The following is a 13541-nucleotide window of genomic DNA, read 5'->3' as shown; positions in this document are numbered from 1 at the left end:
CTCCGCGGGGCCGCGGCCGGGCCGGGGCTGGCGGCGGGGGCGGCCATGTGGCGCGGGGCCGGCCGGCACGTCCCGCACACACTCGCCAGCCGCGGCAGCGCCCTCCGGAGCCCCGGGCAGCCCGGCACCCGCTGCTGCACCGGCCGGGAGCGGGCCTGCTGGAAGCGCTGCTGCCCCGGGAGCCACGGAGCCCTGAGCGCGGCCTTGTGTGCGCTGCCGCCACAGCGCTTCTGCCAGCGGACATTAACGCTGGTTTGGGAAGGCTAGACCAAGGCAGACCTGCATCTAGGAAAGACAACAATAGAGAATTAATTTCGATTTCCCCCTCCCAAAAAAAAAGCTTAAATCAGTGAAAAGAAATCTGTACCATGGTCGTGCCCAAGCTCTGCCACTCGGCCAGGGAGACTGGGCAGACGTGTCACGCTGTGAGACCCAGCTCTGCCCTTCAGCACAGACATTGCAGCAAGTTCATCATCACCAGTGGGAGCGGGACTAGAATCGGCAGTGGTGGATCTGGGCACAGCCACCTGCTACATCTCTGCTCAAAATATACTTGCAAAAACAGAACCTTGATTGTCACTTACATGAGCTTGAGGCATCCTAGAGAGGGTGAGTGTCCAAAGTGCACAATTCTGTTCCCCTAGCATTATGGTATTTCCTTCTGTCTCAAATACCTCCATGTTTGTTATGGAAGTTCCTCATAATTACTGCCATCATTTAAAAAAAATAATTGAAAGTCACGTATTTAAAAAACAAATAATAATGGCACAGTTTTAATAAACAGAGACAGGGAAAAGAAGTCTAACAGTATTCCTTTAGGGCATACATAGTTCTGAAATTAATTCACAAACATGATGAAATTACCTTCTGCTTCTTCTCTGGGACAGCTAATATAAATTATTTTAGTATAATATGAGCATATGCAGTACAATTTTTAAAGGTGCAGAAATCCAGGTAGATAGGCTGTGATCACTTTAGCAGAATTGTTTCAGTAAGTGACAGTTTTCACTTCTCTTTTATATGGAAAGAAGTACACTTGTGTAATTACAAAATGTTGTATTGGGTTTGTCCCTGAACAGCTAGCCAAGCTAATTAGTTAACAAACAAAATTCCTACACTTCTAACTATGCTTTGTTAGGGATACCTTTGTGCAATTTTAAAGATTTTTTGAAAACACACATATCCAGAATTAGCTAAAGCTAAATAGTTTTGCATTGCCCAAGAGGTTGTGTTTTGGTGCTTTTGGTTTTATTTTTCTTTTAAAGATCTTCCCTCCCCACATTACCTCAGCAATTCAGAGGTTTCAAGCTGCACCTGAGGAATCTCATCTTTCCAGCCTAGCCACCTACACAGCATCTGCATCCGGCCAGGCAAACTCTCTTCAAATTCCTGCTATTAATTAGTTCTTGAGCTTCAGGTCACATTTTTCACACCTCATTAGTGCCTGCAAAACTCTTCTGCTTTTGAATTTTTGGTACTTGTACTTGTATAAACACAGGAGCAACAATTCTCATCTTTTTTGTATGGGGCAGCCCCAAGTGCCAGGTAAGGACAAGGCTTCCTGGCTACAGCTGTTCTGGAAAATAACTTAGCAAAAATTCTTCTGTGCTTTGTAACCCAGATCACACATCTTGCATATGTATCAACAAAATTAAATTGGAAAAATGGTTCTAATAAATGTGTAAGCAGTCAGATAAACCAAGGTGTGCTGGTGAATCTCACACACTTCTGCATCAAAAGCAGCCATGCAACCCATTATTAGTTGTCTTTGCTGAAAGGTAGTGCTGCTTTCACAGACTGTTCTTCACTCTGCCTGTTCAATCAAGTAATTAATTGATGCTTTAAAAAAAAGTTTCCTTTCCTGTAGATTTCTTTGGTTATACAATCTACACAAAATGAATCAGGATTAATTTTAGCAGTTTTTTGGTACTTAAAGTCACTTGGGACTGCTGGAAAACATTACATTGAGCCCATGGTTTTAACCACACAAATCTGCAGGCATCACTCTCCCGTTTTGATTGTTGCCTCTGTCCCTGTCGCTATAGAAACAGATCACACTGCCAAAAATGGAAGGATGATAATCATCTGGAAAAAAAGAAAAAGCTGGGAGCACAGCTAAAGATTATTTTGAAAGCACTCTCATGCATTTTGATATTAGTCCCTTTTTGTAAGAGAGACAGCCAGAAGCAATCAACAGAAGTGGAAGCAATGCTTTACATTTTAGGAGAAACCTCGAACAGCATCTTCCCTCAATTATCCTTTTTAAGTTTTTTAATTTTTATATGGGCAAAACAAACGACATTACAACAGTTTCTGATCACTGGAAGCGGCGTGAAGTCCCGCCTGCTGGACTGAAGTGTTATGGCTTGGTGCCTTTTTCTCTGAATTGCATTCAGAGTTTCTGCTCCTTTTGCCTGTAGTGTTGTGCAGAGCATTTTGGGCTTCTGCTCTTAATTTCCGACAGAACGGTCGGCAGCAGGGAACATCCGGCGTGTGCCCATACCGCCGCCCGCCCTGTCGCTTGTTGACAGCTCGCTCCGGACAACGGCCGTCGGCGGGGCCGAGCCCGAACGGAAACGCCATCGTTACATCCCCATCCACCATCCATCCATCTCCTGCCCTGCCGGAGGCCGTGCCGCCCCAGGCCCGGCTATGGAGCGGCGCCGGGAGCCGGCACGGGCCCGGCACAGCACCAAGGGCCGATCCACGGCCGGCAGCGCCAGGAGCTCGGCACCAGCGAGGGCCGCGGCCGCGCTCCCTTCTGGCCGTCCCCGCTCGGGCCGGTCCCGGGACTGCCCATCCGGGCAGGCCCAGCCCGAGCCGCCGTCGGGCGCGGGGCTGCCGGGGGAGCTGGGCCGGCGCTGCTGGCTGGCGCTGCGCTGCGAGCGGCTGCCGCAGGAGCCCCGCCCGCCCGGTACCGCCCGGCCCGGCCCGTCAGGTACCGCCCGGCCCGGCCGGCGGCTGGGGGCAGGCGCGGGTTTGAGCTCTTCACGGCGGAATTCACGTACACGAGGGTCAGGCTGCACTCACTGAACGTTTCCCTCGGGCTGTCTTCGCTCAGCTTTCTGGTTTTATAACAGAGGCTTCTCTTTCATCTTAGTCTCTTGAAGACCATGTTAGAAAGGGGACCCGGCCAGCTTCAGACTTCTACTGTATTAAGGCAGGTTTCACCTCTTAGAGGACAAACCCAAACGTGTGTCTGTTTTTAATCAGAGAACCACTCCCGGGATGCACTCTTGGCAAAATCGAAGGAGTCGCCAGTGAGGAGTGAGGCACGTGGAGATCCTCCATCACCTTTTCTGAATGGACAACAATACTATCAACAGGTGCTTTCCCTCTTTTGAATAAATACTATAAAGCAGACAGTTTTCAACACCTTTTCGGTGAAAAAAGAGACACCTTAAAAAACCTAAAAGAGGTCCCCTATGCCTGTTTTCTTCCTATTAAAATCACCTGGTGTTCCCCCTAAATAAGCTACACTTTGCCCAAACATCTAGTGAGATCTTCCAGTTCCCTCAGAGGTCTCCTAAGGACCAGATAAGTAAGTAGCAGCCTATCCTTATAGCTAACTTCCAAGCCAGGTTGGGTTTTTGGGCAGCTGACTGCCCAAATACAACACACTTTGTTTTCAGTTATAGTGAGAGTGAGCCCTGACCAAGACACAGCTTTCGATCTTCGTTCCCCACCTGGGAACTAGAACTTGTTGAAATGTATTATCTTCAAGATCTCTGTCCCTGCCCAGTTTGGCTAAAATTGGTCATCCAAGTCTTGGAAAGTAAATCCTCAGGGAACAGGGTAAGACTGGCTGGCAGGTGAATGTAAACCTCAGCTTCCTGTGAAAATTAGAACTTAGTTCAAGAAGATAGAAAAGAATGTAGTACAAACGATGAGTCAGATATTTTCTGATGTGACATGCACAGATTCAGTACTGTTTACAGTGCAGCAGTGGCACAGTGTAAATCAGTCTCACGGTTTGCAGCAGGAACAGAATTAACTCACTCAGGCTTTCTGCATCTGGGGCCTGTCCTTAATGATTTCGTTAATGAATGAATGTTTTCGTTAATGAATTACCTGAGACAATTCCATGGAGCTGAATGAACAGACTCCTCTCTGTTTCTTCACACGCTGGCTTGGATGTCCATGATAGATACTGCTGTACATCCCTCGATTTATTCTTTGAGCAGGTTTTAATTTTCAGATTTTTTAATGTATGTCTGTAGTGCCTAAAAATGCACATGCTCTTAGCACTGTACTTTTAGATACTGGGAAAAAAAACCACTTCCTAATCACAGCCCTTTGTCTCCTTCACATAGCACAAAATTCTCAGGAAAGGTGAGATTAAATGTGCCTCTTGTACTTCTTTTTCTGATATTCATGACAGCTAGTTGCAAAAAGAAACTGGCTTTTTTTTTTCCAGAGTTCTTAGAAAATACAAAGCCCCACAATCAAAATGGATAAGTTCCCAAGACAATTAAGATAATAGCTTGGTCAGTATTAATAGGGGTTGATTGGTCATTGTGAGGACATTTGACTGACTGATGAACTGTTGCTCAGTTCTAAGCTTTTGCAGTCTTCTTTTTTTTTTTTATCGAAACACACAGAAAATTTGAAGTAAAAATATAGATAAGAATATTTTAATTTCTCTATTGTTTTTACTTAGTGTTTATGTGTAAAGTGTTTCAGTTAACTGAGGACACCAGGCTCAGTTAACTGTTGTATTACAGTTGTTTAAGTGTATTTATAAGTGTGGTTTCTTCTCAGACTTAATGCAGAAGCAAATACTCTCAGAGATTCATTCTTAGGAATGAAAGTACCTCTGTTGTTGCAGGTGATACCTCCATAAGGAATGTGTGGCAGACATCTGGTTGATTAGCCTTTGTGAAACCAGCCCTTAGCAGAGATGTAAAAGCAGACTGTTAAACCCCCGAGGTGTAAGAACAGCTGATCTAAGTTAAAGGATGTCAGATCGAGGGGGCAGGGACTCTGAACTAGACTTTATCTGCTCAAATTAAAAAGATTTGTGGCAGTTTGTGGGAGGGGAGAAAGTTTGTCAGAATGGCTTTTGGTTACCCAACTTTCTTGGTTCTTAATTTACTCTGTTTTCTGCCAGTTCTGTGGTTGCAATTTCTTGTTCTTCGTTCATGAGAGAAATACACCAGGTTGAAAAATAGTAAGGGTGTATATATCAGAGAGTTATTGTTTGTTTTCTCTTTCCCAGGGGTTGTACAAAGAAGCATTAAAGCGATTTGAAAAAATCAAGGATACAGATTTTCAAGCAATGTATCAGCTTGGTGTAATGTATTATGATGGACTTGGCACTAAAAAAGACCCTGTGAGTTATTTAGCTGCACACTTTTTATTTTTCCTCTAATATCAGCTGCTAATTACTAGGAGCTTCTTTGTAAGCATGATTACTTAGTTTAAAATTAACAGCCTTTTCATTTAGTTAGTTTCATAAAGTGCAGATGTTTACAGAGCATCATTAAAGAATGAAGCCTCTGGGTTGAGGAGGTTCTCAAAAATGTTTATAATAAAATAGGAATAAAAGAATACAGTAATTTCTATTTTAAAATTAACTTTCAAGGGCTTGGTTGGACTTCATGTGGAAGCTACATTTAAAATTGCTTTAATTTTTTTACTTTTTAATAAGCATATTATGTACATGAAAATAAAGTGAGTCAAAATGGAAATCAAACAATTATATTTCAAAGTATAAGATCTCTGGCACAAAGATTTTTTAAGGTATTTTTTATTCTTTTAGCACAGATGCCAGAGATGATTGTGCTTCTGCCAATGGTTGACAGTATTATTCTTAAGTTAGACCATGAAAAATTACATTTCCAAGCATTTGAAGAATTCAAACTGAAGAATTCTATTGCAAAAAAGGAAGACAAAGGAATGCTTTGCTACAATAAGGAGAGTTAATTTGTTGGTGAAGATGATCTTAAAAAGTGGCATAAGGAAAGAACACAAGCATTAGGAATAAAAGGGTCAATTATAAGACAGAAGGCCAAAAAAAATGAACCAGAGTATATTAAAAACTGGGACTCCTGTCTGGTGCTTACAGCATTGTCAGCAGAACTGAAAACATTCTGATTGGGGTTTGGAGGTGGTTTATTTTTTCTGTAGGTCTGCATAATTACCACATTTGTTTACTTGCAAATAAACATTTTAACAAAGTTTCTTTCTTTCTTGTGTATTACAATATGGAAGCTAAATAAAAGCAAAACTTTTTATGAAGGACTGCTTCTAGTGTATTTATACAGGATGTCCATGCTAAATCCTAACAGTGTAAATCTTATTTCTAAAGTAATTCTGAGGCCCAGTTGCTCATATGCAATGTTACCCATCTGCTTATTTAACATGATCAGATTTTGTCCTCTGTGAGTCTAAAGTATTTTAATTGCAGGGACTTCAAATTGTACTATGTATCACTTTGCCTTCTTGTTAAGATTGTTTTATGATTTCAAATACAATATGCAATATTAAAAAGTTCTCAGAATTCTGAAATTGAAAATGTTACAAGTATAGGATGTGACATTTATTTACGGAAGCACAATAATATTTTTGGGAAAAATTTTATCAGTGAAGAAGACTAATATATTATCAAATGAACATTTATGAGGAAATGTTTCACACTAAAAATATGCTGGGGTCAAAAATTTAGGGGCTGTCTAGTAACCAAAGGTCAGTTCTGCTTTGGTATGACACTGTTCTCCAAGCTGTCCTCCCAGTATGCCTCAGCCTTTCTTCAAAGGGGAAAAAATTACCTGTCTGGCAGAAGTTAGTGCATTCTCAGGTTATATATTTCATCCTCTTCACAGTCTGAACATAATAACTTATACAGAACTTATATAACTTATATTTCCTACAATTTTAGGAAAGGGGAGTGGAATACATGAATAAAATACTCAACTCTGATTCCCCAGAAGCAAGTCACTTGAAGTTTGCAGCTGCATACAATCTTGGCAGGGCATATTATGAAGGATGTGGTGTTAAACATTCAGTTGAAGAGGCTGAAAGGTAAGGGCAGTCTGTGATTTTCCTGAAAGATTATAAGATTGTGTGTTTCTTAAACTTTGTTGTCCCCATTTTTTTAGGTTGTGGCTTACTGCTGCAGACAATGGAAATCCAAAAGCAAGTGTAAAGGCCCAGAGTACTTTAGGAATGCTTTATTCTATGCCAATTCTAAAAGATATGAAGAAGGTAAAGCCCTACCTTTTGAAATAAAAATAGTCATGACTAATTTTTAATTTCAGGTAAATAATACAGTGGTATATTTGACTCTGAAAGTTGTATTTCGAGTAGTTAGACATTATCATCCATTTAAACCAATGTGAACAGATAGTCAGAATTCCTCATTTTGACTCAGTTGACACTGCTAGCTTTTTTTTTTTTTTTTTTGTGAGAGTATCAGAAAGAATGATAGAATGGATTAAAATTTTGTCAGCTTTAGTAACCTTCATAATTCAAGCAGGTAACACTGACAGCTCTGACTGTAAATGAAGCAGGTTTAAAAGCCTTACAAGGATTCTTCTTTCTTTTATGTATAAGCACTTCTTATAGGATGGTTGGTGTAAAAGCTTTTATGGAAACAGTATACAAGAAAATCAGCTAAGTAAATACATACCCTAACTTTGTGCCTCTTGTTCAGGCCTTTTTCTGGCATTCAAAAGCATGTCACAATGGAAATCTGGAATCAAAGGGAGCCCTTGGCATTATGTATCTCTACGGACAAGGTACATGTCAAGACAGCCAAGCTGCTTTGGAGTGGTTGAGGAAAGCAACAGAACTTGGAAATATCTATGCTCAAGGCCATCTTGTGGAATATTACTACACTGGAAAATTTTACTCAAAAGCTGCTGCACTAGCCAAAAGGTAATTTTTGTTCTATGTTTCATTAAGGTTCTTCATGCAAGACCACATAAAACAGATCTAAATTATTATTAGATAATGGTCCTGTGTCTTTCAAACTCAAGAAATGTTAGAGATAATGAATTGCAAAACATCTTTAACAACAGAATAGCCAATTAAAAAATTAATACTATAAGGTTCTCAATTCCTCAGTATGATTGAACTTTTCCTTGTGATCCAATGAAGCAAAACAGCCTTGAACAAGAAACCAAAGCAGATGCCCAGATGCAATCCTGCCTTCCTTGTGCACTATCTCCTCTAGGTTCCTGCCTTCAGCATTCCCTTTAACCCCTACAGTCATAGTGCCAAAGACCCCCCAGGTTGGAAGGCATCTCAGTGATCATCTGGTCCAACCTTTCTTGGCAAAAGCACAGTCTAGACACAATGGCCCAGCACCCTGTCCTGCTGAATCTTAAAAGTGTACAAGGTCAGTGAATCCACCACTTCCTTTAACCTGCTTTTCCATCTTTGGTGTGCATCTCCTTTGGTTTTGAGCAGGCTCAGAAATTGACTTGGAATTAAGTCAAGGGGGTCTCTTGCTACCTACTTTCATGACCTTCAAAGGGAATGAACAAACAGTTCATTGTGCTTCCAGAAGAGCATTCTTGAAAAATTCCCAGCACTCACTAGCTCCTTTATTCTCCATGGAAGCTTCCTATGGAGACCCTCCCAACTGTGCTGTGAGCTGAAGTTTACTATTCTGAAATCTGAAACCTTTGTGTTAGTACTAACCCTCAGAGTGCTCAACAGGATCCCAGATCCTCAATACTGTGATCACTGCACCCAAGGCTATCACTGAGGTCCTACAAAGTAGATTTTCTTGATTTGGGAGTAGCAAGTCAAGCAGTGCCTCATTCCTGATTGGCACATCTGACATTTGGTTGAGGCAGCAGTACTCCACTGCTCCATTCCAGGATCTTCATGAATGTCCTGGGAGTTGCTGTATTCTTATTGCATCTAATGCCTGGGTAGTTCAAGTCACCCATAAGATTCAGATTTTGTTACCCAAAGCTTACTTAAGTGACCCAAGTATTATCTCATTGTCTTACTATCTTGATTCAGAGGTCAATAACAGATGCTTAGTGTAAGATCCCTCTTGAGATGATCCCTCTGTTGCTGACCTAGAGGCATTCAGTAAGGCCGCCATAGTTTGTTTCTCCACATTCAAGGTTCTCCTTAATTCAGTGCATGACTCCTCCTCTTTTTCTGTCTTTACAAAACAGCCTATGGCCGTCCCTTACAATCCTCCTGTCATGTGAGTTATTCCACCTTGCTTCAGTTATTCCTATGGTTGTGTGACTTTGAGTGGGTGCAGAGCTCCAGTTCCTCCTGTTTGGTCCCCAGGCTGTGTGCACTGTACACCAACACTTGGGGTGGTTGTTTTCTGGTCCTCACCTGGGAAGCAGCTTAGGAACATTTGTTGCTGCTCTGGTTGGCCTGGCTTATCCCCCAGTTGGTTGGAACATGGCACAAGTGCAACCACTTCAGGTTCAAGAGCAGTGTTGGCACAATGTTCTATGGCTGATAAACAGCACATTTCTGTGACAAACCTCCATTTACCAGTGTATTGATAAAAGTTCAATCTGTCAATCAGATTATTGACTTGCTGGAAATAAGATGCAGATAGATTGACTACTTGCACAAGTGGCACATGATCACGTGTGTGCTGTTTGGGGTATGTCTACATAGCTGCTGCTGCACAGCAGCAAACATGTCACACCTTACCATCTTACAGAAGCTGCACTGTATGCCACTGAGTAGCAGGAGCTTGGTTACTTCAGTAGTTCAGCTATGGATGCTGTTTGTTCTACTCCATACTGAGAAGGACTGTTTCTCTCTGAATTGCTGCTTTTCTTTCTTTTGCACTGTCAAACTGGAGTGCTGACTGTTCAGTCTGGTCTAGCCTGTCTCACTGGGAATGAATCCTCTCCAGTCAATGCTGCATGGTAGATTATCCAGACAAATACAGTGCACCTCATCAGCTGCAATTGCAATTGCAGAAAATAGCAATGAAATCCCACAGTACTGTCAGAGGTGACCATTTCTGAAATAAAACACTGAAACTATACTTGAAACAGTTACACTTAATTAGAATTGAAGATAGCCTTGAGGCAAAAATCTTATCAGTTCAGCCAGTAATATCAAGCACTGATACCTTTTATGCTAAAATTTGTCCTTCTGTGTTCATAGAAACTACATTTGTTACATTAGATACAAGCATAAAACATTATGTGACTACGTATGGTATAACCTTGCTTAATATTTTGAGTCTACATTACCTACTGATACTTCACTTCATATTCAGTTATCCCACACAGTTGTACTTACCAATTGCTGTGGTATATTCTTGAAGTCAGCTGTGCTGAAATAGAATTTTTGCCTGAATTGACTGGATATCATTATTTGCCATCAGCATTCTGTAGATTATCTTTCAGAAAGGAAGGGGGAAATGTTACGTATCAGGAATAACTAGAGGTAATATATTACTGTTGTTTTATTTTAATGTTCTTGCTAAATAAGAACAGTTGTGTTACTGTATTTGTTAATGGGACCAAATTAGGTGGAAGAATATCATTCCCAACACTTCCAGGTGATCTAGCAGGCACTGACACGCAGAAGATTATTTGAGAACAATCTTTCATAAACACTGATTTATAGGAAGTACCTATAAACTGAAATTACTTGCACTTTTCCTTCTTCTGTCAAGTCTGTGACTGTGACATAGCTAAAATGATGTGTAAAGAAGCATATTATTACTGTTTGGTACCTGGAAAGGGTATGGAGCTTGGGGGTATCTGTTTTAAGACAACAGAAAAAAAAAATCCCACTTAGGTATAGCATTTTCTAATATTACAGTGATTGTACTAGATAATTATAGCTTGATAAACAACATTCACTTTGTCCCTCTGATTCTTAAAATGGTTTTTAGTAAAAACATGCTGAAACTAAGATGACAGCAAGCATGCAGAAGAAAGGAAATAATTGAGCCGAGATAGTGATAAGTGGTTTTCCTAACAGAGTTTTATAACCAGAGGCTCTCAATATGTCCAAGATTTTCAGATTACTATGATTTGTCAACATCCTTGTAAGAACTGGAAATTTTAGAATCACAGAATCACTGAATGGTTTGGGTTGGCTCTTTAAAGATCTTCTAGTTTCAGCCCCTGTGCTGTGGGCAGGGACATTTTCCAGTACATGAGGTTGCTCATGTAGTGAAATAAGAGGAAATAAGAGCTTTGCCTTTCTTCCACATACAATTTGCATAAAATAATTTAAAGGGAACAATTAGCATAAAATATGTTGCCTTTTATAACTAATATAACTATAGTGAAAGTGACTTCAAAAGTTGTATACTTGTTTGCTGTTCAATACCACAATGTTCAAATAAGACTAACTTAAAATCCAATATAAAATAGAAGAATCCTCATAAGATGCCGAATACACGTAAATTTCAGCTTATTTTGGATAACAATGTAAACAGAAAGGAGGCATTGTCAAAGTCATATATGGTCAACTTTAATTATTCCTTGAACTATCATTATCTTACATAATGCTCTAAATTCCACGACAGGGCTACAGCAAATGATGACCTCAACATGCTAGCCAAGATAACTGATTGTCATCCAACATATTTAGCCAAGGGGGCTGCTATGGCTGCTTTCTACTTGGCTAGATGCCTCCAGCTTGGCCGAGGCACCGAGAAAAACAAGAAGGCTGCTGAGAAGTACTATTCTAAAGTAAGTGGGGAAAGTCTTAGACTGGTTTTTATCTTGTGAAATAGAGTGATACCTTGGATTGAGTCTAGTCTCAACTTGTTATTTCATTAAGGACTCCAACACTATGTTAAAAAAATATTTGCAGGAACATGTAGACTGATAGAAATGTACTGAAAACTTCTGAAAATAGCCTTGAAAGGATGCTATCTGCCCACTTGCTTAAGCAAGCAATATAACCAACAACAACAACAAAAAAATCTATGCAGTCACCACAGCAAAGAGCTTGGTAACTTCCAAGATAAATTAGCTAAACAATTTGAATAATTTTACCCCAAATTAATTTGCTTTCTGTCATTCTCTCACAACTGAAAAATTGTTTTCCTTATACTTTAGAGGCTGTAACAATTACAACCTTTATTAAATTGGCCATAACGGGTTCTCATGCTTATTTTTATATTTACATTTTCCATGATAGCTGAGGATCTACTGCTTTTTCTGTTCAATATATACAGGGGGGAAAAAATCAGTTACATTTTTTCCAAAGTTCTAAATTTGGAGTAAGACTAATGAAAAATAAGCTTGAGGAAAAATACTAATAATGGCCTCTGGAAGATTAATCTGTTGAGTAATATCAGTAATGCCTAAAGGCATCAAGGCAAGGTAGCTTTACCAACTGAAGAGAATGTAGCAAGTTGGCATCTGTGCTTCAGAGACTCTGGTTTCTGAGCATGTAGTGGCCATTTGTTTCTGCAGGTAGAATACTGTGGTGTCCATCTCGGTGCAATCTAAATGAATTGAGAGTTATGGAAATGATAAATTAGCAAGCAAATTTCGTAGCTCTTTACTCAGGGAAGTCACTGATAGAGAAGGCTTAGCAGAGCAGACATTAACTATTTTGTTCTCTCACTGTAAAAATGTAATAGAAGATAGGATGAGCAGGCAATCAGGAAAGGAACATAAGCTGAGGTATTATGACCATTCCTAGTTAAGGCATTGAAGAGGTCCATCAGGATTAAATTGCTGCATGGCATTGCAGGAGTGTAGCCCTTCCCACTGTCTTCTAAAGTGTAGTAAAACTGCCACAGCTGAAAGAAGACCATGGCTTTCACTCATTATTCACCTGCTGTACACCTGAGACTGGTCTAGGAATGTCACTGATGTCTCAGTATAAAGAGGTGGTTCCTATGACTGGTGTCATGTGTCTCTAAATCAATAGCACAAGAGAAGAAACATAAAATAAACAAGAAAACTCCCTGAAACAGTAACTTCGAAAGTTATGGGGGTGTCCAGTTTTTTTTGTACCTGCAAAATTCTCATGTTAACTGTACAATTACACTTACCTGAAGTCATATTTGTTTTTATTGACTGCTCAGCTCTGTTTTGGCCTACCATTCTTAGACCAAGTCAGTTTTTTAAGAGATGAGAAAGAGAATATGGGCATCCCTAAGGGTCCTGCAATAGATGATGGATGTGAGTGAAACTCATCCAGTCTGTAAGCAGATTTATTTTTCTGACTGTGGTGCTGCATCTGCCATGCCAACATACAGAATTTTTTAAAAATAAAGCCAAGACTAACACTATAGTCCTGTATGCTAATTTTAAATACTAATTTTTTTATTGTGGCATCAGAAAAAGGATTCAAATCCATATATGTTAACTCTTCAATACTTTAGCAAGTTGACTGTCTCCCTTTTTTTGATACTTACATACAGACTTTGTCATATTGATAACATACAATTTTATTGTAGCTATAAACTAGAACTCTGATATTCTTTGTTTTTAAAGGCATGCCATCTGGATCCTGTTGTTGCTTCTCACCTTGAAATGGCAGCTAATCTTGGGAGAATTTAGTGTTTCTTTTAACTGTGACTGGTATATAAATATATTTTCTACAATAAACCATCATTAATC

The 13541-nt window shown here is 40.1% G+C and overlaps 1 protein-coding gene across 1 annotated transcript; it reads left to right on the top strand.

The window, feature by feature from the left end:
- Positions 1–3090: 3090 nt before the first annotated feature.
- On the top strand, positions 3091–13526 carry LRP2BP (LRP2 binding protein). The gene is made up of 7 exons (XM_071432216.1): positions 3091–3326; positions 5219–5332; positions 6881–7023; positions 7101–7206; positions 7655–7878; positions 11486–11651; positions 13416–13526. Exons 2-7 carry the CDS (start codon positions 5279–5281, stop codon positions 13479–13481), a joined length of 759 nt encoding a protein of 252 aa, XP_071288317.1. The 5' UTR covers positions 3091–3326; positions 5219–5278; the 3' UTR covers positions 13482–13526.
- The last annotated feature ends 15 nt before the right edge of the window (positions 13527–13541 follow it).

The sequence above is a fragment of the Agelaius tricolor genome, unplaced genomic scaffold, assembly GCF_023055355.1.
Source record: "Agelaius tricolor isolate 1412-34295 unplaced genomic scaffold, bAgeTri1.0.p SCAF_8, whole genome shotgun sequence".
Taxonomy (NCBI): Eukaryota; Metazoa; Chordata; class Aves; order Passeriformes; family Icteridae; genus Agelaius; species Agelaius tricolor.
Note: the sequence above shows the minus strand (reverse complement) of the source record. Positions and strands in the feature narration are given on the sequence as shown.

Excerpts from the sequence above, each read along its gene's own strand:
- LRP2BP (XM_071432216.1), top strand. The coding sequence starts at position 5,279 with ATGTATCAGCTTGGTGTAATGTATTATGATGGACTTGGCACTAAAAAA. Across the intron at positions 7,024-7,100 it reads TCAGTTGAAGAGGCTGAAAG|GTTGTGGCTTACTGCTGCAG; the intron begins GTAAGGGCAGTC and ends CCATTTTTTTAG. Across the intron at positions 11,652-13,415 it reads CTGAGAAGTACTATTCTAAA|GCATGCCATCTGGATCCTGT; the intron begins GTAAGTGGGGAA and ends TTGTTTTTAAAG.